The sequence below is a fragment of the Castor canadensis genome, chromosome 6, assembly GCF_047511655.1.
Source record: "Castor canadensis chromosome 6, mCasCan1.hap1v2, whole genome shotgun sequence".
NCBI lineage: Eukaryota > Metazoa > Chordata > Mammalia > Rodentia > Castoridae > Castor > Castor canadensis.
The window spans coordinates 15,738,200-15,764,994 of NC_133391.1; the positions used below are offsets into that span (position 1 = coordinate 15,738,200).

At 46.8% G+C, this 26,795-nt stretch overlaps 1 protein-coding gene across 2 annotated transcripts in view; it reads left to right on the forward strand.

The window, feature by feature from the left end:
* Galnt17 (polypeptide N-acetylgalactosaminyltransferase 17) overlaps positions 1-26,795 on the forward strand; it is a 433,611-nt gene that overhangs the window by 58,281 nt on the left and 348,535 nt on the right. The window contains exon 1 of one of the 2 annotated variants that reach the window (XM_074075766.1): positions 26,609-26,642. The exons of the other annotated variant lie outside the window; for it this stretch is intronic. Coding sequence (XP_073931867.1) covers positions 26,624-26,642 — 19 coding nt within the window. The 5' untranslated portion in view covers positions 26,609-26,623. Of the gene's footprint in view, positions 1-26,608; positions 26,643-26,795 lie in introns of those variants that run through there. 2 annotated transcript variants of the gene reach the window in all.

Consider the following 26,795-nt stretch of genomic DNA (forward strand, 5'->3'; position numbering starts at 1 on the left):
GTCAGCAGCGGATGGCACATCTGACAGTGGCTGAATAAGGTCACAGAGTCTAGTGATGCCAGGATGTCTTAGTGTAAGTACCCTCAGTGATGTTTGCACAACGACAAAATCCTCACGTTGTGTTTGTAGAACGTGCATCTGTCATTAATTGTTGCACGGCTGCGTGCCTTGTTTTTCCCTGTACACACATACTTGTGATAAAGTTCAATTTATAAATTAGGCTCAGTTGGAGATTAACAACGATTAATGGCAAAATGGAACGGTTTCAGTAATATACTGTGATAAAAGTGACATGAATGTGCCTCTTTCTCGCTCCCTCTCAAAATACCTCATTGTGGAGTCTTTGGTCCCATCTTCTGCACGAGGGCAGGAAATGTTCCCTTCCCCCCCCCACCGGTGTCTATTCTTTATCCTGTTATATAAAAATAAACCCTTGCTAAAACTTAAAAAAAACTTGTGGTATGGGTACATATTTTTGGACTTTGCTTGACCATCAGTAAATTAAACCATGAAAAGCAAAGCCTTGGATAGGGGTGGGGAGTACAGTATTTTTCTTATTATATTGTGGTAATAAAGTTTAAAATTCTGTGTGAAAATAGAAAGGATTGTGTATCCCTTGGGCACCTTCCATAGTCACTGGAGTATCACCTGACCTTACTAATTATCATTTTTTTCAGTCTTGTTTTCTTCTCACTGCACAGTCCCCGCTATCTGTCCTGGGGTGTTAGGAAGAGCCATGGCTCCTGAGCTATTTGATCTGCAGCAATATCAGCTGTTAGATTCCTGGAGGGCTGGCGTCTCCCGAGCTTCTCGCTCGCTCTCTGGACTTCACATTTCCTCTAAACTGGTAGTTACATCAAGTGCAGAGTTCTCAGACATTTTGACTTCAGGACCTTTTAATAGGCTGATAAATTATTAGAGACCCCCCCTTTTATTTATGTGGGTCCTACCTGTCGATATTTAGTCTATTGGAAATTAAAACAGAAAACGCAAAACACACATCCCTTGTCCTTTGGCCCTGGGATGATGTCATCCCACGTCGTGTAATTCTGGAAAACTCCCATACTGCACATTGATAGGGAGCGAGCGTGATTAGGCAGGCAGTCTTCCTGTAGCAAGAAATTGCTTTGATTTTGTGGACTGTGTGAAATGGCCTCAGAGGTCCCAGAAGTCCAAGGCTACAGCGTGAGAGCTGCTGGCTTAAATGGGGGCTCAGAAACATTCAGATCCCTCTCCATGGAGGGGAGAGGGCAAGAAGACCCTGGGGGTAATCTGCGCTTCTGTTGCCCCACATTTGGGGACATAGGCTGTCTGCTCTTCCTCCACTGGTGATGCTGAGAGTGACCCATGTTTGCATGTGAAACCAGAGGAGTGGACCCTGTTTGGAAAAGTGTCACATCCCTTTGAAAATCACGGAAATTTTGTTTCTTCTGTTACGTGCTCACTTAGCACATTCTGCTATCTCATTCGGTACAGTGAAATTGATCATTTTGATTTTTTATTGGGTTATCATGCTAGGATATTGGATAATATGACATGGCACTATTTCTGCCCAGAGATCTTTTCTGGAATCTATGAAATTTTTCACTTTCTCTGTCTTTCTGTCTCTGTCTCTGTCTCTGTCTCTGTCTCTGTCTCTGTCTCTCTCTCTCTCTCTCTCTCACTGTTTGGGGGTGTAACTTTAATATTTTAGTTACTTATTTTGTCCTATATTGTTATGTGACTTCCATGTATGTGTTAGTTTAAATATTCTTAGTGTCCTTTTTAACTTAATGCTTTGACTTTTGTTTCATCTGTGGGACAATGATGCATGTGCATTTGTCAGCCCAGTTTCTCTTGTTGATCCTAGCTCTGTTCCCACTTCACGAGCCTCCAGTAATCAGCAAATAAATTTGATTTGCCTCAGCTGGAGAGTTCCCGTCTTCTTGTCCGGCCAGTTAGGTTGCTTGTATCTAGGGCTGGGCCTGTTATACTTGAAACATCTTATTCTCTGGCAGTGCGGGGGATTGAACTCAGATCCTCATGCAAGTACTCCACCACTTGAGCCACACCCCAAGTCGTTTTGGTTTTAGTTTGTTTTTTCAGATTTTTCATGCCAGCTTTGCTCACGCTGGCCTTGAGCCGTGATTCCCCTATCTCCACCTCTTGAGTAGCTGGGACTACAGGAGTGTGCCACACGCTGGCTTGCTTCTGAGACAGAGTCTCACTGACTTTTGGCTGGCTGGCCTCAGACCTCCATCCTTCTCTTACCTCTGACTCTTAAGTGCTGGGATTACAGGCGCACCCACCACGTCCAGTTTGAAGCACCTTATCCTCTTCTTTTTGTCTTCTTTTAGTGTTTTTTTTTATTTAATTTTTTGAATTAATACAAACATATACATGTTTAGATGTTAATGGGTTACCACAAAATGTCCCAGACATATTTATTGTATGATGCTTATGTCTGCTTAAACATCCTTCTTTATTTTTATTTATTTATTTTTTGAGTTGCTAATATTTCTCACTTTAATTTTTTACTGTTGTGCTGGGTGGGGGTGCACTGTGACATCTGCAAAAGCTCTTACAGTATCATAGTTGAATTCACCCCTCCATCATTCTCTTTTATCCTCCCTACCCCCATTCCTGGAACAGTTTCAGCAGGTCTCATTTTTATATTTTCATACATGAGTGCATAATATTCCACCATATTCACCTCCTGCCCTCCCAGGCAGGTGCCAACCCCCAGGCAGGACCTATTTCTTCTTCTTTATTTTTAAAGAAATAGCTCAGTCATTACTTTTTGCCACCCCAAAAAGTTCAGTGATAGGGAAGGAGAGGAAAACAAGTTCCCTTTTTTTCTTAAATTCATTTATTCACATGTGCATGCATTGTTTGGGCCATTTCTCCCCCATGGCCCCCACCCCACCCTCTCCCCCACCCATTCCTCTCCCAGGCAGAACCTGTTCTGCCCTCTTCTCCAATTTTGTTGAAGAGATAAGAAAGACATAGCGTTTTTGCTAGTTTCAGATAAGAATAGCTATACAGAGAGATTCCTGGCATTGCTTTCATGCACATGTGTGTATTACAATCCGAATTGATTCATTTCTACCTGACCTCTTCACTACTTCACGGTCACCTTCCCATAGTGACCTCTGTCGTTTTAAGGTTACTGTATTAGCTCCTCTGCAGTGGACACATCAAACACTTTCAAGTTTTGGGTTTCCTCCCTTTCCCTATTCCTCCTGTATGCATTCTCCCCTTAGCATGGGGCCATGTCCAATAATATTACTGCATTTGTTTTGAGTCTATAATCCGCATATGAGGGAGAACATACGATTTTTGGTCTTCTGAGCCTGGCTAACCTCGCTTAGAATGATGTTCTCCAGTTCCATCCATTTACCAGCGAATGATAACATTGCGTTCTTCTTCATGGCTGCATAAAATTCCATTGTGTATAGATACCACATTTTCTTAATCCATTCGTCAGTGGTGGGGCATCTTGGCTGTTTCCATAACTTGGCTATTGTGAATAGCGCTGCACAGTTCCTTTTGATGTTTCTCCCCATCCTGTGCTAATTAACACAGTAAAAAAAAAAAGTAACCTCTACCTTTCAAAACTTCCCACACATTTGTCCACAAGTACTGACACACAGAGAAATAAAGTAAATATCAGAGTTTTTCATGGTTCTTGGAAATGGTAAAAGTGGCCGGGCATCATACGGTACAGCACTTGGGAGGCTGAGGCAGAACTGTGAATCTGAGGCCAGCCTAGGCTACACAAGCAAGACCCTGTCTCAAAACACTGAGACAAAACAAAACAAATGAGCACATACACTTTGTATTTTTCTGTAGTGTACATTTCCCTTATCTTTTAACCTTAAAACATGGCTTGGGGACCTTTGCACATTGGTAAAGTTGCTCTGACTCCATGATGAGAAGGAAGGTTCGCCTTGGGTTCTGTAATGGCCTGCTGGTGACAGACATCAGATGTTCCCCTTTTTTCCCTCTTGCAATGAGTGTTGCAATTGACATCCTTGCTTCAGCCCTTCTGTGACATTTATAGTGTTCCCTCCAAGAAATCTGGAAACAGGATTACTCGATCAGTAGTCAGGTCCACTTGAAATGGTCACAGATATCACCAAGTCCTGCTCCAGTGAGACTGAGTGAGCAGGGACGCTTGATCTCCCCCACCTCTTGTCCCTTTCTCTGCCGGGCTGTTTGCAGGCGCTGTTGTGTTCTGGAAGTTAATCCTTCCTTGTATTTATTTGAATGGCAAATGTTTGCTTCTGGTGTTTTGCTTGGCTTTTAGCTTTGCCACTGGTTTTTATTTTTTAGTGTTTTAGAAGTTGCTGTATTTTTCTACAATAAGATTTTTCAATTTCTTTGTGCACTTCAAATGTTTTAATGTCTGAAATGCAATTTTTGACTTCTTTGTAATTTATTTCTGCTCTCATTACTGTCTCTCTCAAATGCCTGGGGTTGCTTTGTTTTTCTGCACTAAGAGGGTGGGTTTCCTGTGCATTCTGGGGGCTGCACAGCTAGCCCATCCTTCTCACTGATGGTCACCCAGCCAGGAGGGCAGCTGCTTTGCTGGTTTTTCTTATAGCACAGAATTATGTCTTCCCCAGTTCATAATTTGATGGCCCCCCCTTGGTACCTCTGAATATGACCCCATTTGGAAATAGGGTCCTTGAGGAGGTAGGGAAGGCTAAATGAGATCCTTATGGTTGGATGTAAGGAACAAGGCTAGCCCCTGGAGAGCTGAGCCCCAGGAGGGCACAGGACTCTCATGGAGGGTCTAGACTTTCATGCCCTCTTCCTCTGTTTCCTAACCTTCCTCCCTGCCTGCATCCTCTAGGGAGATGCAGTCACTTCTTGGGTGGACGTGACATGGAGATGGGGCATGCAGGAGGAATTTGTCATTTTCCATTGCTATAACAAAATACCCAAGACTGGGTAGTTTATAACAAAAGAAGGTTTTGTAAGTTCAAGAGCACAGTGCTGGCATTGGCTTAGTGTTGTTGAGAACTTTACAGTGGTGTGGGACAGGGAGAACTCATCTGAGACAGGTGAGACAGCAAGCCAGGGACTGGGGAGGGGCCAACCTTGCACTAAAAAAGCCTTCAGGGTCCCTTAAGAATTGCTAATCCCTCTGGAAGTCTGTGCTCCCAGTGGCCTCCCACTAAGCTGTACCTCGCTTTGTAACACTGGGGACCAAGCTTCCATCACGTGTATCTTTGGGGACACACTCTTGCTACACCCAGACCACAGCAGAGGGCTGGCAGCACAGAATTGCAGCCATGCCTTTTCTTACCACCCACCCCCATAACTTGTCAACCTCCTGAGCCTCCTTTCCTGGGTCCCAGCCATGATGAACTGGACCCCCCCCCCCCCGCCGCCTCGGTGGTCCATCTGTGCTCCCGTCTGCTGGTTCCTCCTCATCCTCCATTGCTTCTTCCACACTTCCACTCTCACTGCCTGTGTTTGATCTTGTCTACTTTCTGTCCTTGTGAAATCCACGGACTTCCCTTCTGTGGACACTGAGGTCATTTACTGCGGGTCCAGTGGCCACGTAGAGAAAACGTGACCCAGAACCTGGTCTCTTTGCTGCCGCCTCTGGGGCCAGCTTCATTTTTAACTTTGTATTTTGAAAAATTTTGGAGTTCCAGAACAGTTGCAAAGATAGCACAGAGAGTCCCCAGTGGTGACGTCTTATGTAACCGTGGCATCATTGTCAAAGCCAGGAAATTAACACTGGCACAGTCCTGCTAACGAGACTGCAGACTTTATTTAGATTTCACCACACTTTGCAATCATGTCCTTTATTTTTTTTCCCTCCTGTTCCCAAATCCAATCTAGGATCCCAAATTGTGTCCAATCCTTTAGTCTCTTCTGATTGGCAGAGTGCCCCAGGCCCCGCTCTCCCTTGACCCTGACACTTTTGAAGGGGATTGGTCAAGTGCTTGGTAGAGTGGCTTTTTTTTTTCCCCCTGGCATTTCTCTTGATTTTGTTTGGATTTGGAGAAACATAGGGGAGAAGCCATGTGTCTTCCCAGCCTAGCGTGTCCTGTCATGGATGCAGCTGTGGCTCACTACTGGTAATGTTGACATGGATCAGTTGCTTGACATGTATTTTTTGGTGGTGATGAACTCAGGGCTACACCTTGAGCCACTGCACCTGTACTTTTTTGTGTTAGGTTTTTTTGAGATAGGGTCTGGTGAACTATTTTCATGGGCTGGCTTTGAACCTTGATCCTCCTGATCTCTGCCTCCTGAGTAGCTGGGATTACAGTGCCTGGCACTTGACATGGTTTCTGCCAGGTTTTGCCCCTTATAAAATTCCTGTGACGTATTGCCGGTTTTTTGTGATCAATTCAGTATTTGGGGGACACTTGGAGGGTATGCACGTGTCTTGTTTTTCCTTAGCTTTTGTCACTGTTTTTATCATTGGATGATGGAAATGATCACTGTGGCTTCTGGTAGTGATTTTCTATTTCTTTCTCTCATTCCTTCCGTATTTATTAACTAGAATTTCACCCTAAGGAAGAATCGTTTCTTCTCTCATTTTTATTTGTTTAGTCAATCATTTGTTTTTATCAGTATGGACTCAGGAGGACTTGTTTGATTTGGGGGCTATATCCAATGCTATGTGTATTTCCTGTTTTGTTGTCGTTCAAATTATTTCAAGTTTGGCCATTGGGGGCTCTTTCTGATTGGCTCCTTTGTCTTTTTGACATGTTCCCAAGCTTTTTGTTTATTGTTTATCTTGAGCACATATTTTTCTGGCACCATGAGATGTTCAGTAGGTTCATCTTGTACTACTTGTATATTTTCAAATTCATTTACTTTTTTTTTTTTTTTTTTTTGGCAGCACTGGGGTTTGAACTTAGGGCAAGTAGGTAAGATTACAAGTGTGAGCACAGCACCTGGCTAAATTCTTTTACTTTTATTTCTCACAAAAATGGTGTTTCAGAAGGCAGCAGAGAAGCTTGTGTCCCCCTTACTGCCTCTTTTTGATTACAAAAAATTTCTTTGTTTCTTCGGATGTTATTGTTACTTTAATTTATATCCCTGATCATCTAAGCAGGCAGTCTGTGGTAGACATGTACCTGGAGGAGCACCCCAGCTCCTGTCCCTTGGAACAGTACACCTGAAGTCCTCCCCACCTGTGGTCCTGTGTACCAGGAGCTGACATCAGGTCTCGTCTTGAACCATTTGCCTGTTTCATCCTGGCCACAGCCAGCCAACCCTGGCTCCCTGGTTTGGGCATGGTGGCCCCCATGAAACGCTTGTCGAAATGTGATTGCCATGTTGGAGGTGTTGGGAGCCGGGGTCTTCAGGAAGCAGTGGCGTCATTAAGAGGACTCAGTGCCTTTGTGTGAGGAGTGAGTGCTCCCTCCTGCAGGGCTGGGTTACTTACCTCAAGCGGGTTGTTCCTCGTGTTCTTCTCTCCCACACGTGCCTGTGTCCCCTGTGCTTTCTGCCATGAGTTGCAATCACGGCGCACAGCCCTCACCAGGGGACTGGACGTCCCAGGTTCCAGAGTTGTGAGGTAAGGGAAGCTTCCTTCCTTGTAAATCACCCAGGAGCAGGCACTCTGTGACAGCGCCAGAGAACAGTAAGAGAAGAGAAAAGCTTTTGCGGAGCCTCTAGGAGGGAGAGACTTTCTCTCTTTGTATTGTCAGCAGCTTTTTGTTGCTGGGACAAAATGAGAAATAACTGAAAAGGTGAAAGGATTTGTTATGGTTTCAGGCCATGGTCAGCCCATGGTCGGCTGGCTCTGTTGCTTTGAGCCCACGGTGAGGCAGAAACATCACAGCAGGGAATACAGAGTAGGTCAGAGATGCTCAACTGCGAATCCATCAGTGGATTATTCCATTGAGGAGTCAGAGCCTTCATGGTCCAGTCGCTTCCCAAAAAGCCCAACAAAGGCAACGAAGCCTTTAAGACATTTCACATTCACACCGTAAAACTTCTCTGTAGAAGCAGCTAGAAATTTTCTCCGTTTCCCTGGAGGATGATGTGCCCTCAAGTGTGATGTCTGGAACTGCTGCAGCCTTTTTGCTACTGTGACTTGAGAGACTGGGGCTGCCATAAAGCCTGGGAGTGAAGCCAGTCTAGGTTGGAAGAGGAAACTCAAGGAATCGCTGTGGGCCTTTTTTTGAGTTGCTGCTGTGGGAAGCCTTGCCTAATCTCTTTTTAGATACCCCGCTTGTGAACGAAAATACTCTCTGGTGTTGAAGTCAGTTTTATATTGGCTTTTTCTGGCACCTTCATTCGTACTTGGGATAGTACGAACTCATTCTCAGGAGAAATTGTGCATTTTTACCTTAGTTTCTCAGGCAGAATATGCAGTAGAGATTATCATACCTGAATTGGTTGGTAAATATTTTGAAGCCAGCATATCTAATTTTCTTCTTCCAGCCTGGGGGACCTTTCTGCTGTTTAGTGATGGTGGCAATTACAATTATATTCGAAGCCACTTCTGTGACATCTGAGATGTTTGAGGCTGTAAAATTCACTGCCACCTCTTAGTTAGAAGTGCCAATTAAGTCCAGTCAATAAATAAGCCCCCCCAACCCCACCCTGCGGGGTCCCCGCCCCCCCCCCCAGTCACTTTTCACACAGCAGTCCTGTGCTGTGCTGCTGGAGAAACTTCCCGAAATGTCTTGTTGCAGGGAAGGAGTCTGCCTCTTTTATACCAAGAAATTTTTGTCTTAGCAAATTACCTCAATGAAATAAGAGGACAATAGTGTGTACACAGGAGGGAAGGTGCCAGAAGGTTTTTATGGTGTTATTATTATCCAGGAAAACTCAATGTGGCATAAATGACCAGTACTGGACAGTTGGCTAAATAAATGGTGACACATTCATGCCACTAAACAATGCTGTCCATTTGCACTTTTGACATGAAGTGATGGTTATGGCACCCTGTGATGTTAGAACAAAGGCAGGTCATCTCACAGTAAGTAAAGTGTGATATCTAAAAAAGCATTGTGTTGCTGGGTGCATTGGCTCACACCTGCAATCACAGCTACTCAGGAGGGTCAAAGCCAACCCAGGGCAAATAGTTCGTGAGACCTGATCTTGAAAAAACCCTTCTCAAAAAAGGGCTGGTGGAGTGGCTCAAGGTGAAGGCCCTGAGTTCAAGTCCCATACTGCAAAAAAAAAAAAAAAAAGGGCACACCCTCACTAGATGTGGCTGCCCAGTCTTGGACTTCCTGGCCTCCAGAACTGTGAGCCAGCAGAAACCTCTGTCTTTAGGAAAGACCTGGGCTCAGGCACTTTGTTACAGCCCCTTGTCTTCCCCAGGGGCTAGCTTGGAGCCCCAGGCTGGAGCAGGGCTTGTGTTTAAAGGACCAGAAAGGGGAGTTGATCATGAAAAACACAGCCTGGGCTCTGACTTGGGAGCTTCAAGTCCTGTCTGTGTTCCAGGCCGATCTGTCCCTGCTGTGTCAGTGCCTGAGGAAACTGACTTCCCCTTCCTGCCAGCATCACAGTCGCAGATGAGGTAATACACGTACCGCATGTATCCGAGCGACGTTAGCAGGTAAGGAAGGCATGTCGGGAAGGCTCTGTGGTGCTCAGGTTCCCTTTGGAAACAAAGCTGGCATGTTGGCTCTGCCCCTCGCCTTTACCAGGTTAGCTGTCTGTTTCTAGAAGCTGGGATGGAGGGTCATCTGAGCCCCTCCAGCCTGAGAGCCTTTTCTCAGAACCTGGAGTTAAAACCACTGGAAGCTGTAGGCCAAATGCACAGGATCCTGGAGGCACTCAGGGTGGAGGCTGGATCTTTGAGGCCAACCCTGAGCATTCTCCGGTGCCCTGTTGGACCACAGTCTTCTGTCTTTCCATGACACACAATTTGGACACTCCTTCTGGTTCCATAAGCCATGACTGCGTTTCCCTGGCCAGGGGCCTGTGTGGTCGGCCCCCCTCCCCCCGCCCTCGCTGCCTGATGGCTTCATTTCATTGTCAGCCCCCTTTGACTCGATTTGATGCTGCTGCACTCAAGGTCTCCCCATCATTTCTGCCTGTTAAGCAAACATGCATTTCTGGGATGGACGTTTTAATTTAATGAAACACATTCTAATGAGTGTTGTCTGCAGCCAGGAATGTTTTGTGAGTGATTTGCTGAGATGCACACGGGCTGGTGGTGTTTCTGGCATGGCTGAGTCAGTCTGATTGGAAGATGCAGGCCAGGTTTTCCTGGCCTTCGAGTGCATGCTGGGATTTCCGTGTTGTGGGTCACCATGGCAGTGGCACTTGAGATGCTGTATCCGTATAAATAGGAGCTATTCAGCTCAACAGAGCAGACATAGTGGCCCCAGAAGGCTTCAGGGCCCATCTTCAAGAGATAGCTGGGCAGAGAACTGGAGGGCCTTGCTCCTGTGTGACATAGGTGTATCAGGATATAAGGTGAGAAGCCCCCCGCCCCCCAGTTTCAGTGAAGGACTCTCAGGTCTTTGTCCTTGTATTTGCTCTTGTGGCCACTGTAACAAATTGTGAGAAACCTAGTGTTTTTAAAAACAACAGAAATTTGCTGGGTGCCGGTGGCTCACGCCTGTAATCCCAGCTATTTTGGCCCTGAATTCAAGCCCCACAAAAGAAGAAAAGAGAGAGAGAGAGAAAGAGAGAGAGAGGAAGGAGAGAGTGAGAGAAAGAGAGAGAGAGGAGAGAGGGAGGGAGAAAGGTGGAGGGAGGGAAGGTGGAAGGAAGAAAGGAAGGAAGGAAGGAAGGAAGGAAGGAAGGAAGGAAGGAAGGAAGGAGGGAAGAAAGAAAAAAACCAAACCCAGAAATTCTTCTGAGTTTGGAGGCAGGAAGTCAAAGATCGGTACCACTGGGCCAAAGTCAAGGTGTAGGCAGCCATACGGAAATCTGTTCCTTGCTTCTTTCAGTTTCTGGTAGCTGTGACCCTCTTTGGCTGGTGACCACATCACTCCATTCTTCAAGGCCATCAAAGGTCTTCAAAGCTTTCCTTCATCCTTGCCTCAGTTTCCTCCTGTGTGCATCTTTTGAAGCCCCCCCCTGAAGAAATGCTTGTGGTTGCATTCAGGGCCCACGTCTTCCATCTTAAGACCCTCAGCTGAGCTGTGTCTGCACAGACTCGGTGAAGACACCAGGATAACTTTGGGAGGCCCTGGGAGTAGGACCTGCTGTCTGGGCTGCCATCTTTTCAGCCTCCTGTAGCCTTTCCTCATCCTGGCAAGTCTTTGATTTTATCTTTCATGGCCAGTACAGATTGGCCCTTATCCTATAAGTGTTTTGGGGTTTTGTTTCAGAATATTTGCATTTACGTCATGAACTGTCTTGGGGGCGGGACCCAGGTACACGCGTCTGTTTCATATACCCGCATACATGCAGCCTGAAGGTCATTTCCTATGCTGTTTTTAATTCATCTGTATTTTGACTGTGACTGTCGCCTGAGGTCAGGTGTGGAATTTTCCATGTGTGGCATCATGTCTGCACGCAAAAGTTTTCGGATTTTGGAAGATTTTGCATTTCAGATTAGAGATATTCAACCTGTATCTACTTAGGTGACCCAGGGCTGTGGCTCCGTGATGTCAAGGGCAGGTGAGCAGTGGACGCCTGGGCTGTGCCTCCTTCCTGACAGCAGAGGAAGGAAAATGCCTGCACCCCTTCCTGGTCTCTCTGCTTGGGGTGCTGGTCTGAGGACAGGATTCTTTTTGCTGACACAGCCACTTTGTAACCCTGGGCAGATGTGGCCAAGGGAACTGTGAAGACTGACCCAGAGTTCAGACAGTGCTGCCGGTCCCCATGCCTCTCTGGCTTAGGCCACTGTGAGTTGAAAGTTCTGTAGACTGCTGTTAACTGAACCTGGGTCCCTAGGGAGGCCCCTCCTGCCTTGGCCTGCAGCTCAGCACTGGCCCGAGTAGCCTTTGGTGATCGCAGGGCAGGCCTAGACTGAATCCCAGAGTCATCCCTCCATGCGTTTTCTGGCTCTTCCTTCAGCCACAGCAGCTGCTGGCCACACCGTTGGGCCACAGGCTGTGCAGTGAGCATGGCTCTCTGCTGTCCCACGGGCCTGAGGATTGAGGAGTCACGTGTGAGGCACATCTGGGGACACCTGAGCTGCACGCCCATGGAGAAGAGTCTTCCTGCTGCCCCCTGACAGCTCTGATGTCCTAGTCAAACAAGACAGACCCAATGGGCTTCAGGGCCCCAGCTCCACCTCGGCAGATGTCAGCACCGCTCGGTACAGGCCATGGGGAAAACACCGCACAGAGCACGAGTCACCACTGAGGTTGTGGGAGGAGCTGGGAAGCAAAGGCCAGGGGGCAAAGGGGCAGAGGCTGGGGCAGAGAAAGCAGAGGGTGGCTCTGTGTCACTGCTGCCGCCACCCTGTGCAGCTGGCCCACCCCCAGAAGACAGAGCACCTGTGTGTGAGATTGCTGCATAACTTAAGGTGGAGGAGAAGTGTGTACATCGAGTGCTTTCAGCCTCAGGAAACAGAAAACGTGCCGGGAGTGGTGGCACATGTCTAGAATCTCAGCCAACCAGGAGGATGAGGGGAAGGATTTTAGTCTGAGGCTGGGCCTTGGCAAAACCATGAGGCCAGTTCTCAAAAACAAAATAAATAAATAAAATGGCCAGGGTGTGGCTTAAGTGGTAGAAGGCCCTGGGTTCAAATCCCAGTACTGCCAAAAAATTGCATTTCCTTTATGGCCAAGGATAGTGAGTATTTCTTCATGTTTATCGGCCATTTGTACCTCTTCTTTTGAGAATTTTCTCTTCAGTTCATTTGCCCATTTTTTTATTGAGACATTGATTTTTTTTCAGGAGTTTAGTTTTTTGAGCTCCCTGTATATTCTGGTTATTAATCCCTTGTCTGATGTATAGCTGGCAAGGATTTTCTCCTATTCTCTGGCCTGCCGCTTCAATTTGGTGACCATTTCTTAGTTGTGCAGAAGCTTTTTAATTTCATGCAGTCCCATTTGCCCGTCCTTTCTCTTAGTTGCTGAGCTCCTGGGGTTCTACTCAAAAATTTATTACCTGTGCCTATGAGTTCCAGTATATTCTCCATTCTTTTCTGGAGTAGTTTTAAAGTTTCAGATCTTATGTTGAGATCCTTACCTACTTTGCGTTGATACTGGCACAGGTGACAGACTGTGATCTCATTTCAGTCTTCATATCTCTGCCACCTGAGTAGCTTGGATTACATGTGTGTACCACAACATCTGACTTGTTTTTTGAGATAGGGTCTTAATACCTTTTGCCTGGGTTGGCATCAAACCAACTTCCTCCTGTCTCCCTCTCCCAAGTAGTAACTGGGATCACGACAGGTGTGTGTCCCCACTCCAGGTCCCTTTTATACATAAGCATAAGTAAAGAAAGTAAGCTAAAAAGCTTTGAAATCTCTTGTACTTAGTTTTTACTGCTTCTGTTTAATAGCATTACATCTAAATACAGACTCATTTTATGTATGTATGCATGTGTTTTATTTAATTGTTATGGCTTTTTGAGGCAGCGTCTTGCTTTGCAACACAGGCTGGCCTTGAACTCACAATCCTCCTGCTTCCACCTCCTGATGGCTGGAATTTCAGGCATGTGACACCATACCAGGCTCAGGTTGGCTGTTTTAATTTTTTTTTTTGTTTTTTTTGATGGGACTGGGGTTTGAACTCAGGGCTTTACACTTGCAAAGCAGATGCTCTACCGCTTGAGCCACACCTCCAGTCCATTTTGCTCTGGTTATTTTTGAGATGGGGGGGGTCACATGAACATCTCTCTGGACTGGCCTCAAACCAAGATCCTCCTGATTTCAGCCTCCCAAGGAGCTGATTACAGTCACGATCCACCGACAGCTGGCATTTAATTTTTTTTTTTTAAATCTTTCTACTTATTTTCCCTCAAGTAGTGACTGTCTCTTGTCTGTTTAGGGGACACTGAGGTTTCATGTTGACCTTAGGGATGAACAGATTCAGCCCGCACATTTGAGGAGTTTCTCTAGCTGTGAAGGAGCCCCATGACCAGGGCTGGCGCCTGTCCTGTGACTTTCCCTCCTTTCCTGCCTTCACATTGCACTAGCATTTATTTCATTGTGCTGTTTTTGTTTGCTAAGGACCCGGGGTGACTTGGATGGAATTACTGCTGGAATAAATGGTGTATGAAATGAGAAAGCTGTGACCAGTGCTGGGAGGGGAGAGAGAAGAAAAGCCAAGAAAGCCTTTGAGCACAGTCTTGGAGAATCCCATTCTGTACACCCCCAAACCACAGAAGACACAAAAAAGTCTCAAATCTTCTCCTTCTCTATTTACTGCAAAGTCAGGCCTTGTTCTCAGGCTTCCCATCAGCGTGCTCAGGCCCCCAGTGTTAGAAGTGATCTCACACTGAATTGTGCAGACTGTGTCCACACAGGCCCACTCGGGGACAGGCAGGAGGACCTTCCTCCCCTTAACCCCTTCCCCATCACAGTGACCCCTTCCCCTTGCTTCCCAGGGCCCTCATTCTCTCATCTTTGGTGCCATGTAAAAATGTGTGGGCCAACTCATCCACGCTGAGTGTCACATGGTGACACGGACGTCTTTGCTTTTGAATGCTGTGAAATTCCTGGATCAGATCAAGGAAGGAGGCCAGAAAGGAAGCCATGCTTTCTGACAGCCACCAGCCATGGTGGCTGGAGTGTATCCTGGGTAGGGGGAATTTGCAGGACTCTGTGAACCACACACCTGGGGGGTGCCAGGCCCCTGTCTGTAAGGCTGCCTTGTGGACTTTTTGCAAAGGGTGCACAGAATTGCACCTGTGCCTTTGACCTCCTGTGGCCGCCTTGAAGGTGGAGGGTCAGGCCAGTGCTCCAAGCGCTGCTCCTGCATCTCACACTGAACACTGAACCCCTGGGCTACCTGTGATCTGCAGCAATGACAAGAAACAGAATCCAGGCCAGCCCTCAGTGGGGGCTCCTGCCCTTGACCTCTGTGTACAAACCCTGCACCAGCTGCAGTAGTCGGAGTCTGGCTGGGAGAAACCAGTCACCCCAAGCATCTGAAAGGCAGAAGGAAAACAAGCCAGGCGAAGGAGCGAAGTTTCCACACTGTGCTGTATTTTTACCTCTGCCCCATGACCACTGAGTGTCCTGGAAGAGTCGCCTGATTCTTTGTCTTGCTTGGTCACTGTGCTGGCCACATGTCAGAGCTCTCAAGGAATTCCAGGCCTTCCTGACAACGCACACACAGCTCAAGTGTTCTTTTGGGGAAGCAGAAAGTGGGAGTTAAGATCAGAAGTCAGGGGAGTGGAACAGAGAAGCCCAGATTTCACCAAGTGGTGGGCGAATTGTCTTTTTCTTTAAGCTGCTGTTTAAAAAATAACCTTGCCCTGCCTGCGTGGGACCTGCGGTATTTCCTGACAGGCCCCAGAGGGAGGAGTGACTGGCATTTGCTCCTTCTTCTTGGTCCCGAGGCTCAGAGGGGTCAAACCATTTGTCCAGGCAGAATGTGGAAGTGTGTGTAAGAAGAGTCAGGCCCACTGCAGATTTGGCAGAGAGCACGTGCTCAGTAAATATATAGGGAGACAGGAGCTTGGGGGTTTGGGGACTGTTTCTGTATGCCCTGCCCTGTCTCAGTGGGTTAGTGTGTGCATCTGTACAATGGGAGTGTGGGTGACATGGCTGGAGCTGATATGGGATGGGGAACAGTTCTGGATTAGCCCTGTGATCTGTCTTGAGTTCAAAGTCACTTGAGAAACAAGTATAGGAATCAAGGCAGTATAATTGTTGTTTTTGAGACAAGGCCTCACTATGTAGTCCAGGCTGGCCTTGAACTCATGATCCTCCCCAGTGCTGGGATTATAGATGGACACCATCATGCCCGCCTCTTCTAGTTTATTATTGCTAGAAGGTGACCTGAAGGGAGTGGCTTAGCACTGTATCATGCTAATTCACCCCACAATTAAACGTATCCACCAAACACAGCCAGGTCCTGTGAACAGCTCCCTGTGAACAGAGCATGTCCCACACAGCAGAGGGCAGGTCAGCCGCACCCTTTCTCTAGGCCCAAAGGACCCAGCCAAGGATTGTTACTACTTCTCTAATATTCCAACCAGGTGAGTTGGGGCTGGCAGGAGCAGGGAAGGCAAGAGGTGGGGAGAGAGGCCTGTGTCACAAACCTTTCTTCACATTTGCATCTAGCCACAATCAGCATTTATTCAATTTGTGGATCAAATACTAAAAGCTGGGAAATACAGGCTCATCCACCCATGAATCTCTTGGCTTCGGTGTTCGCTCTCGCCCTGAATGAAATCACGAAACAATGCCTCTCTCTCAGCAGTCAAAGGCCGCCATGTCATCACAGGAAGATGGGGTGGTCTCCTCTGAGTGTGGCTAGGACTTAACGACTTGTTCTAGAATTCACTGGTGCAGAAGTCACTTGGGACGCTTGTGAAATTAGGTCACAAGACTGTTTTCCATCCTGGGCATGGCTGTCCATTTCTCTCTCTCTCTCTCTCTCTCTCTCTTTCCATCTTGGGCTCTCTCTCTCTCTCTCTCTCTCTGTCTCTCAGGCATCTCTCTCCATCTTGGACATGTCTCTCTCTCTCTCTCTCTTTCTATCTTGGGCCTCTCTCTGTTTTTCCATCTTGGGCCTCTCTCTGTTTTTCCATCTTGGACATGTCTTTCTCTCTTTCCATCTTGGGAATCTCTCTCTCTTTCTCTCTCTCTCTCTCTCTCTCTCTCTCACACCCCACTCACTGGGAGAGAGCTGTCACATCATGATGAATCCTGCGCCTGACCCAGGGACACTGTAAGATAGAATGATTGTTTTGCCTCATGCAACAAGAGACAGTTTAGCACACCAAAGTTCCTTCCCCTCCACGCACAGAGACCAAGAAACCCTGGTGATCTTTTAGTCCTGTAACCTGGTGTCCCCGGGAGCAGTGGGGCCGACTCTTGGAAGGATCTCAGAGTAGTTTCACTCCAGGCCTTAAACTGGGGACACAGACAGGCTGGGACGCGTCACGAGGCTCTGGAAACAAGTTTAAAAATAACTTTACCGGCTTGCACTTTGAAATTCAAGCCATACACTTAGGAAATGAGTTTTGCATTAGGACTCTTCACAGAGTGGTGAGTGACTTCGGAGCTGGAGGAAGTGGGTGTTTGCAGAGTTTATTGAAAATAGACTGTCATCTTTGTCCTAGATTATATTAGCATCGCTGGGAGTTAGAACTGAGATTTCTGAAGTTGGGGCTTTTAAGAGACCTTGGGCATATTGAAACAAACAAATGGCTCCCAAATGCACAAAAGTGACATTTTCTACTTTTCCTGAGACTGTGCAATGTTTAAAAGACTCTGAAGTCTTGGATCCTTACCAAGGAAGCCACTGCACGGCCCAGGATGAACTTGAACTAGACCCTAGTCTGCGTGCTGCCCACTGCAGGGCTGAGACCCGGGAACTGTGAATTGTGCTTACACAAACAAATTCTCAGATAGCAAATACACTTTCCAGTGCTGTTTGGGGATTTGTCAGTTCTGTTTCCTGGGCTCTGTCTTTGCATGATGCAGCTCTCCATAAGTTCTCTGGAAGTGGCTTTTTTTTTTTTTTTGGTAACACTGGTGTTTGAACTCAGGGCCTCACATTTGCTAGGCAGGTGCTCTAGAACTTGCCTCACTCCACCAGCCCTTTTGTGTGATGTTTTCTTTCAAGATAGGGTCGGAACTATTTGCCTGGGGCTGCCTTTGAACCATGATGCCGTTGATCTCTGCCTCCGAGTAGCTGGGATTACAGCAATGAGCCACTGGTGCCTGGCTGAAAGTGGCTTGTTTTCCCAACATGCTTAGCGTGGTCCTAGGTTGATCATTTCCAAGGAGTTCAACAAGGCCCTCCGTGTTTCATCCTTGCCTTGGTCTGTGGGACAAGGGTTTTGCTAGCAGAGATGTCTGGGTGAGGAAGCTTCTTGGTGACAGGCACCAGCTTCCTTGGTGTCCTTCACACTTTGTGAAGGGATCATCCATTGTCCTCTGTTTTCACTGTCCCCATCTTCGTTAGATAGGAGTTTTTTCTGGGCACACGGACACTCCGAGAAGAACTACATTTCCCAGCCTGCCTTGCTGTGTGATTGCAGGGGTGGGAGCCGATGGGATATAAACTAACAAGGCAGGGACCATCCCCTCCTGTGCGCGTCCCCTCTTTCCATTGGCTGGACTGAAGATGCAGTTTGAAGCCAGGTAGGGAGAGTGGGGCCTGCTGTGCTTTGGTTAGTGCTCTTCAAAGACCCATGTGTTAACAAATCAGTCCCAGCCCCTGGCACTGTTGGGGGGGTGAAGGAACCTTTGAGGAGTGGGGCCTGTTGGGGAGGTCTGGCCTGGAAGAGACTGTGGAACCCCAGCCTGCTCCCCTTCCTCTTTCCTTCACATCTTAGCCCTGAGGCCAACAGCTCCTGCAACCATTCAAAGCAGTGGGGCCAACTGACCATGGACTGAGCCAAAGTTGATGGTCTAAGCGCTTTGTTATAGTAACAGAAAGAAAGCGACCAACACGGGCCCCTTGAGGACTTTCCCCAGCAAGGTGGCACCTGCCTTGTTTAAGACAAAGGCACTTCCGGTCTCTGGCACCGACAGCAGAACTTAGCCCTGACTCTGCCTGTTTGTTACTGGGCTTGCCATTGGAGGGCTCAGTGTTGACTGACTTTTCTGGGTGAACAAGTCACCACCGTGGGTGAAGACAGAAGGCCGCACTGCAGACAAACTACCTTCCTCCTGCACGTTGTGGCCATGAGTCTTAGAGCTGGGAAGAACATTCTAGATCGCCTGTCTTGTCCACCCTTCACGGATGTCTGTTTCTGTCCATCGTTCTCGGCCAGTGTAACCCCTTTCTGTATTATGACCTCACATGTTGGACAGGCCTAATTGTACCCTTTTTCTCTCCTCATTTTCCCCTTCAAGGCCTCTCAAAATGATATATTTGGATGCTGAATTTATTTTTTTCGTTTATTTTATTTTGAGGCAAGCTCTCACTATGTAGCCCAGGCTGGCCCTGAACTCATGATCCTTCTGTCTCAGCCTTCCCAGCGCTGGGATTACAGGTATGCACCACCATGCCCGGCTGGATGCTGAAATTCTAGGGAGGGAAGATAAATAGTGTTCAAACTCATGCAAAAATGAAAAATGTCCACTCATGGAAGGGCCGAGACGTGTGTATTGAATTTCACAATTCAGACATTATGACATTATTGGCAGGTTTGTGGAAGCCAGACTAAGTGGGATATAGTTGTGAGGTGACAAAATGGAAAAATGGGATGCGTTTGGGCAGTGCCACTGTTTCAGGAAATTGGGTTGGGACTTGGGGGGAAGGGGAGGAGGTGCAGGTCTCCTGGAAGTGCCTCCTGTGCCTTTCTTTGGGAAGGGAGGGACTAGAATAGGTTTGGAGGCTGAGAGGAGAGAACCAGTGCAAAAACCACCATAATGCAAGGCCCACCCTTGCTCAGTAAGAAACTCGTCCAACTGTGCCAGTGTCCTCTGAATGGGTCCATGTACCCTTCTTGGGTTACCCCACTTGCTCAGATGTACCCTAGGCCTGCCACTATCACAGAGAAAGCTTGCCATGTGTATACTTCTACCATTCTAGCATTTGGTGTCATGGCCCTGTCATTCTTCCAGGAGTTTCATCAAGGTGACTGTGGAGCTCGGTGGTCCAGAGCTTCCATGGTGTGACTTGACTGTCTGTGGGATAGACTATTTAAAAATCATCTTGAGGGCCAGGCACTGGTGGGTCACTCCTGTAATCCCAGCTACTCAGGAGGCAGAGATCAGGAGGATTGCAGTTCAAAGCCAGCCCAGGCAAATAGTGAGGCCCTCATCACAAAAAAGGGGTGGTGGAGTGGCTCAAGGTGTAGGCCCTGAGTTCAAACCCCAGTATCGTATATAAATAAATAAAAACCATCTTGAGTTTGCAATGTCACATGGACAAAAGTTTGAGCCTCAGCTCTGCCCTTTGTTAGCTGCCTGACCTTGAGCACATTCCCGGCCCCTTCATCCCCATGTGTAAAATGGGTGACAATGTCACCAACCTCAGGCTTGTGATGAGGAATGAAAGAAGCTGCATGAGAACTCTGGGGGCTGCCAGGCACCAGGGGTGACACCCAGTTACTCAGGAGGCAGAGATCAGGAGGATTGTGGTTTGAAGCCAGCCCAGGTAAATAGTTACAGAGACCCTATCTCAAAAAAACCCATTGCAAAAAGAGGGCTGGTGGAGTGACTCAAAAGTATAGACCCTGAGTTCAAATCTCAGTACTGCAAACAAAACAAAACAGAACAAAACAAAACAAAAAACTGCCTTAGAGGGAAGGCAGAGGCTGAGTCCCTAACATCAACAAGACTGGTCAACCAAGCTGGAAGCGCGGCTCATGGTAGAGCTGCCTAGCAAGCATGCAGCCCTGAATTCAAATCCTGGTGCCATAAAAAAATAGATGTCAATGAAACAACCACTTCTAGGGGAAAACAATGTGTGTCCCATGGTCACGATGGTCGCACCCAGAGCCTCCCAAATGCCCCGTGGATTTTTATTGGCTTACAGACAGCAAGCATGTCAGTAATTATATTCTGACTCTTCAGTGCCCACAAACCCACATCTTCCACCCCCTTCTCTGTGGATCCTTCCTTGTCCCCAGTAAATGATGTCATTGACATCTGTGAGCTTTTGAACCCAACTCGGGCTGTGTGCTGAGTGTGGGAGTGCGGGGGCCAATCCAAGCACTGTGCTAAAAAGACTATTCTAAAAACCATCTCGAATACGGGAGGCGGACAGTGGCTGCTATTTTTATGTTGCATTGCCTGTCACCCAGTGTAGGAAGGAGGGAACAGGTACGAAGTCATCCACGTTCACCGTGACTTTCCAAGTTGGTTTTGAGAGGGGTAGAAGAATGGGTACAGTTGGAGAAACACTACTTTGCCATCAAATAGTTGGGGGAGTCCCCAAGCTTGTGTGAAATTTATAGCTGTAGTCTCTCTCTCTCTCCCTCTGTCTCTCTCTCTCTCTCTGTCTTTTTGGTGGTGCTGGGAGTTGAACCCAGGTCCTTGCACATGCTAGGCAAGTGCTCTGTCACTGAGCTACACTCCAGCCGTACTTACGAGTCTGTGAAGGTTAACAGTTCTGTGGATTTTTGGGGTCTTGGGCATTCTGACTTTCTGATGGCAAAAGCCACAGATAATTAACCTGAGGTCTGTGACTAAATTGGTATTTCCAATTAGCTTCTGTACTTGGGATTTTTTTTTTTTAAATAGATCACTTGGTAAAAACACAGAAACCAGACAGGCACTGGTGCTCGTGACTGTAATCCCTGCTACTCGGGAGGCACAGATCAGGAGGTTTGAGGTTCGAAGCCAGCCCTGGCAAATAGTTTGAGAGACCCTGTTTCGAAAAACCCATCACAAAAAAAGGACTGGTGGAGTGGCTCAAGGTGAAGGCCCCGAGTTCAAACCCTGGTACCACAAAAACAAAACAAAAAACATAGAAACCCACAGCACAGGGCTGTTGAATTGCAAAGACTGCAGAAGAGAGAAAAATGTTTGTACTCCTGCCTGGTATGGTTGAGATTTTGCCTGGACCACAGGATTCTAGCTTGCTGGTGGCTGTGTCAAACCAGAATCACACTTTGGGAGAGCTGTTGGGAAGTACATAAAAAAATTTCATGCCTTGGAAGCAGCCATGTCCCTTTTGGGGACGGACGCTGGGGAAAGCCTGGGAACGCAGGCTGCCTTGCTTTCTGCTTTCAATGCATTAGGACCTAAGGGGGCCAGTGTGAGTGGCTCTGTCATTTAAATTAGGATATATTGAGTCATCAGACGGCTGTGCACTAACTAGTGTGAGAATTATGAACCACACGCAGAAACATTCCCATCAGAGTAATTACCTTCCATGATTGAAGTGAAAATAAACACAACCTAAATTTTTTGTCTGTACTATGATTTATGTGTGTATGTGTCTATAAAATAAATATATATGCATATTTAGACTCTGAAGGGACACACAGGAAACGAGATTAATTGAGGGTGTCATGTGGTAACAACAGGCCGGATGCTATTTCTCTTTTAGGCGGGTACTGGGGTTTGAACTCAGGGTCTCGATGCTCGGTAGGCAGGTGCTCTACTGTTTGTGCCACTCTGTCAGCCCTGAGATGGTGTTTGTTGTTTAGATAGTTTCATCGTTGTTAAAATATTTCTAACTTTTTAACAGAACGACCTCGGTTTCGTCATCTGTAAAATGGGTTTCGTCGTGCTTCATCGAAGGCTGTGTTCTCAGCCTGTCTGTTTCAGCTCATTCAGTGGGGAAGGCAGAGGGGCTGGCTGACAGGCCAGAGAGCATAGGTGACTTGTCGTAGGTAGGTCAGTCGGGGCCCTATGGGCCTCCAAATCCATGTGGCTTGACCATCCTCCCCGTGGGGTCTCCTTCCTCCTGCTTTGATGGCTCTTGGTAAATGTGGTGTAAGAAACAGGTGTGGTGATGGTCCCCTGGGGCCTGGTGTTTAGCAGGACTTCAGTAAACACTAGTGGCTAATCACCACCATCATGATAACATCTCTGTAAAATAGTCGTAAGAAACAATAATGAAAGTGGAGTCAGCACCTTGGCGTTGGTGGACAGGGTCAGTGAAACTTACTGCTGATATTCCCAGAGGCACGGGTCTTGTTCAGTGAAGAGAATCGGTGCAGGCCCTGATGTTTGAGCCACACCCCCACCTTCAGCTTTTAGTTTTTTTTAGTTGCCCTGGGCTGGCCTTGCCCTCTGAGTCTCCTGTCTCTGCCTCCAGATTAGCCGGGATTACAGGTGTGCCCCACCATGCCAGGCCCCCTTTTAATGAATTCTTGAGGTCTATCTGTAAGTAAGGACATCTGCTCCAGGTTTTCTTTCTTACATGGATTGAGCATGTCTCCAGCAATGTTTATAACACCCTGTCTCTCTTTAGCACTGTCTTTCATATTTTTTTCTCTCTTTACTTTTGTGAGATATCTGGTCTTCTCATATTACAGATTCACGATCTCTTTCCTTTTACTTTTTTTTGATTGCATATCCCAATTGGTGACAGTTTTTGAGCCCAGACTTCCAATGCCTGTGTTTGTTTATTCATAGATTGTATTTGTGGATTATTGATGGATTATATTTTAAAAGATGAAATAAGCCATATGTCAGAAATGACATTCATTACATTTTATTTAAGATCCCAGAAATCCTCTTGTTCTTATGAAAGTGTCATTACTAGTCATATTTTCAATGAAGTCCCCATGTGTTTTGATTTCTCCAATCTTGATTTGATATTTTGGGATACAGTAACTCAAATGTCTGATTTTAATTCACTCACTTCTTTCAGTAGCTGAGAAGGTACCTCCAAACAAGTTCATAGCTGGTGGCACTCGTTGAATTACGACACCCACTTTTCAGCCTCATTCATATATTATGCAAAAGTCTTGTTGAAATTCAGCAAGTAAGTTTCCATTTCTCATGATGCAAAATAATCAAAGATGCTGCGTTTCAATATTTTTAACAAATGCGTGCAGACCTGCTGAAACCCCTCCCTTGGGAGATATTTCAAAGGCTACCAAGACCAGCTTCCAAGCTTTTCAGGTGTGCAGCTCTGAATTTTGATAAATAAATCCCAGCGTTTTGAGCCACAAATCATTAATCACGGGAACATTTCCAGACATTCATTTTCAAAATGCCTTTCCAATAGTACAGGTTTGGGAAAAAATTGCTTTCGCATTCATTGTTAGAATGTCACCTTTACCTTGAGGGAACAAATTCGGTACATTTCTTTATTTTCTGAAAATGTCTGTGGATATCACAATTTCTGTCTTCCAAAGGTAGGTCATCACGTTTGGAACTTTAAAAAAATAATGCACAATTTATTTTTGAATTTGCACTCTTCTTAACATTCTTTGACAGATAGCCAGCAAGTTTCTGGGTATTTCCAGAAGGTTTAGGTCACTGCCCATGTTATTAAAGATATTTTGGAAAAGTAAGATTGTATTTGAAGTATATGTGTTTCTATTGCTATCCTGTGGCCTTTTGCATCCTTTGAGGGAATCATTTGCAGGAATAATGGAGCAAATGAGTTTTTCTTTGTTGCCATCCTTGTCTCCTTGTCCCTGACCGGTGGTTTTTTTTTTGTTGTTGTTTTTTGTGACACTGGGGTTTGAACTCAGGGCCTCATTCTTGCTAGACAGGTGCTCTACCACTTGAGCCGCCCCCTCAGCCCTTTTTTGTGTTAGGTATTTTCAAGATAGGGTCTCCTGAACTATTTGCCTGTGCTGGCTTTGAACCGTGATCCTCCTAATCTCTGCCTCCAGAGTGGAGTAGCCAGGATTACAGGCATGAGCCACTGGCACGCGGTTCCTTTTTCTCTTGCTGATGCAGTACTAGAAACCAAGCTCCCAACAGGAGCTTGTCACCTCTACACTGTGTGGTTGTCGGCTCATATTTGCTATTACCAGTGTCATCCCTTTGCAGAAAGCTTTAAGCCTCTGACCACGAGGGCAGTTTGTACAAGTGCATGTTCAGCCATAGAAGCCACAGGCTGGGATCAACCCAAGCAGAAGGTGCCCCGCTGTCATCTCCCTCCTTCCAGCTGGGAAAGCAACTTGGCCATCTCAGAGCCATTTCCATTCCTACATGGGACATTGCCCCCTAGCTGGTGCTGCCGTCACTGCATGTATGAAGTTTATCCATTTATTTCTAGATCACTTAGCACTGCTACAGTTCTTGATCCTTTTGCCACAAGTCTAAAACTAAGAAAAGATGGCGAAACCTGGCCCTGACTGATGTAGGCTTACTAGTTTGGGTGTTGAATGGCCTCTGATGTCCGTGTGTTAAAGGCTTGGTTCCCAGGGTGAAGGTATTTGCTGGTGGTTGCTAGTACTGTGGGCCTTTAAGAGGCGGAGCTTACTGGGAAGTCTTTAGGTCAGTGGAGGTGTGCCCTCCAAAAGGACTGTGGGATTCTGGTCCAAGCCTCTCTCTGTCTTGCTTCCTGGGTCATGGTGAGCAGCCCACTCCACCTTATGCTCCTACCCTGAGGTGCAGCTTTAGAGGCTCAGAGCAAGGACACCCTGACCTTGAACTGCAACCTTCAGAACCTGAGGCCCACACCAACCTTTCATCTTCATAAGTTAATTGTCTCAGGTGTTTCATTACAGTGACAGAAAGCTGACTAATACAAGGCTGTTTATAGTAGTGATTTATCCCATTACTGTGACTGTGTACATTTCCCTGCAGGAATATGCACATGTTAATTTGGGGTCCTGGCCCAAACCTGCCAGCAGGTTAGAGGATATGTAAAGTCAAGCTGTTCCTTTCTAAACCCCTCCAAATGTTGATTCTGAATCCCGAGGTTTGGGATATGGGGCTGTGTCTCTGTAGGCTCTTTCTGTGGATTTATAGATTGTTTTGCCCTCCGCCCCTCACCGCCTGTGCACCCACTTTTGAGCAGATAGAGGGTGAAAGTAAAGCCAAGTGAATGGAGTTGCTTGTTACTCACCTGCTCCAAGCTTAGCCATTGCTGCTTCACCAGGTCATGTCTCATTGTGGTCTGAGGAGATCATGGGCCTTGTTGAAAACCCGAGTTGCCCAAAAAGCACATGCGTCCATGGCCTTTCCACAGTGGAAGCGTGCATGGCCAGTCCCAGACATGGCTGCATGGCTGGATGCATGCCAGTCCCAGACATGGCTGCAGAATCACAAGGATGTTCAAGTGTGTGTGCTTCACCAATGGACTATGACAGTGTCACTCACCCATTCAACAAAATGCATAACCATCCTGTGCCAAGAACGGCTCAGAGGCTGGGGACACGAAGAAGAAAAGACTGTATCTTCCTGTCCAAAGGTGTTTCCAGTTACCAGTTACGGGGCTGGGGCCAGGGCTGCCGTCAGTGGCAGAGCCTGGGGTAGACCTGCAGGTCTCATGCACGGAGTTCAAGTGTACAGGTGGTAGATATGCATGGACTCAGAGGACAGAGAAAGCTGGCCCAGGAGAGCGAGCCTCAGTGGTCTCATAGAGAACGTAGCCGGGAGGGGGAGGTGTGGTGGGTGAGGACTTTTCTAGGTGAATTAACCTGGGAAAGGCCTTCTAGATGGGGCTAAGTCTTGCTTATGTCTGTGTATTGAGAGTTCAAGGAGAAGTGAGCTGGGGGATGGGGTAAGCAGGATTGTGGGGTCCCTGTCATCCCAGGCCCTGTGCTGAGGGGGTGAATTTCCAGTGGGGAGCTGCTGAAGCCTTTGGCAGGAGGAGGGGAGAGCTTATATACCCCCCCCCTTTCACTTTCAGAGATACTGCTGCAATTCTTTCTGCAACATCCCACTGGGTGGCTTGACCACTTCTGGGAACACTCCTTGATTAACATAGGAATTAATTCTTTTATGAAGCTCCTAATTTGTAACCTCCACTCGTTTTCCAAGCTGGTATTTTAAGACTCTGTACAACTTCGATCTGTTCTTTTTTGGGGAAATGGGTGAGGATACTTCAATTTAATTCAATCTGCACTCTCATTTTTCACCCCTGTTGTCTTCTTATTCTTAACTATTTTTAAAAGGAATGATAAAGAGTAATTAACCATCTGGAACAGATTCATGCTACCCATTATTCAGGACATCCATTATAAGGCCTTCCCAAAGTTCAGCATTGGAAGTAAATTCTCCAAGGAGGCGGATTAACTAATGAATCTCTTCTCCAGAGGTGAGTGGATTTTTTTCCCAGTGTAGCCAGAACCTCCATTGACCATTCATCAAAGGGAGGAAACAGAAGTGAGAAATAAGACCGACTTGTCAAGGTAATTCACTGTCAGAGCTCTGCATTTGGTGTGATCTCTGTAAGACTCCTGCAATGTGC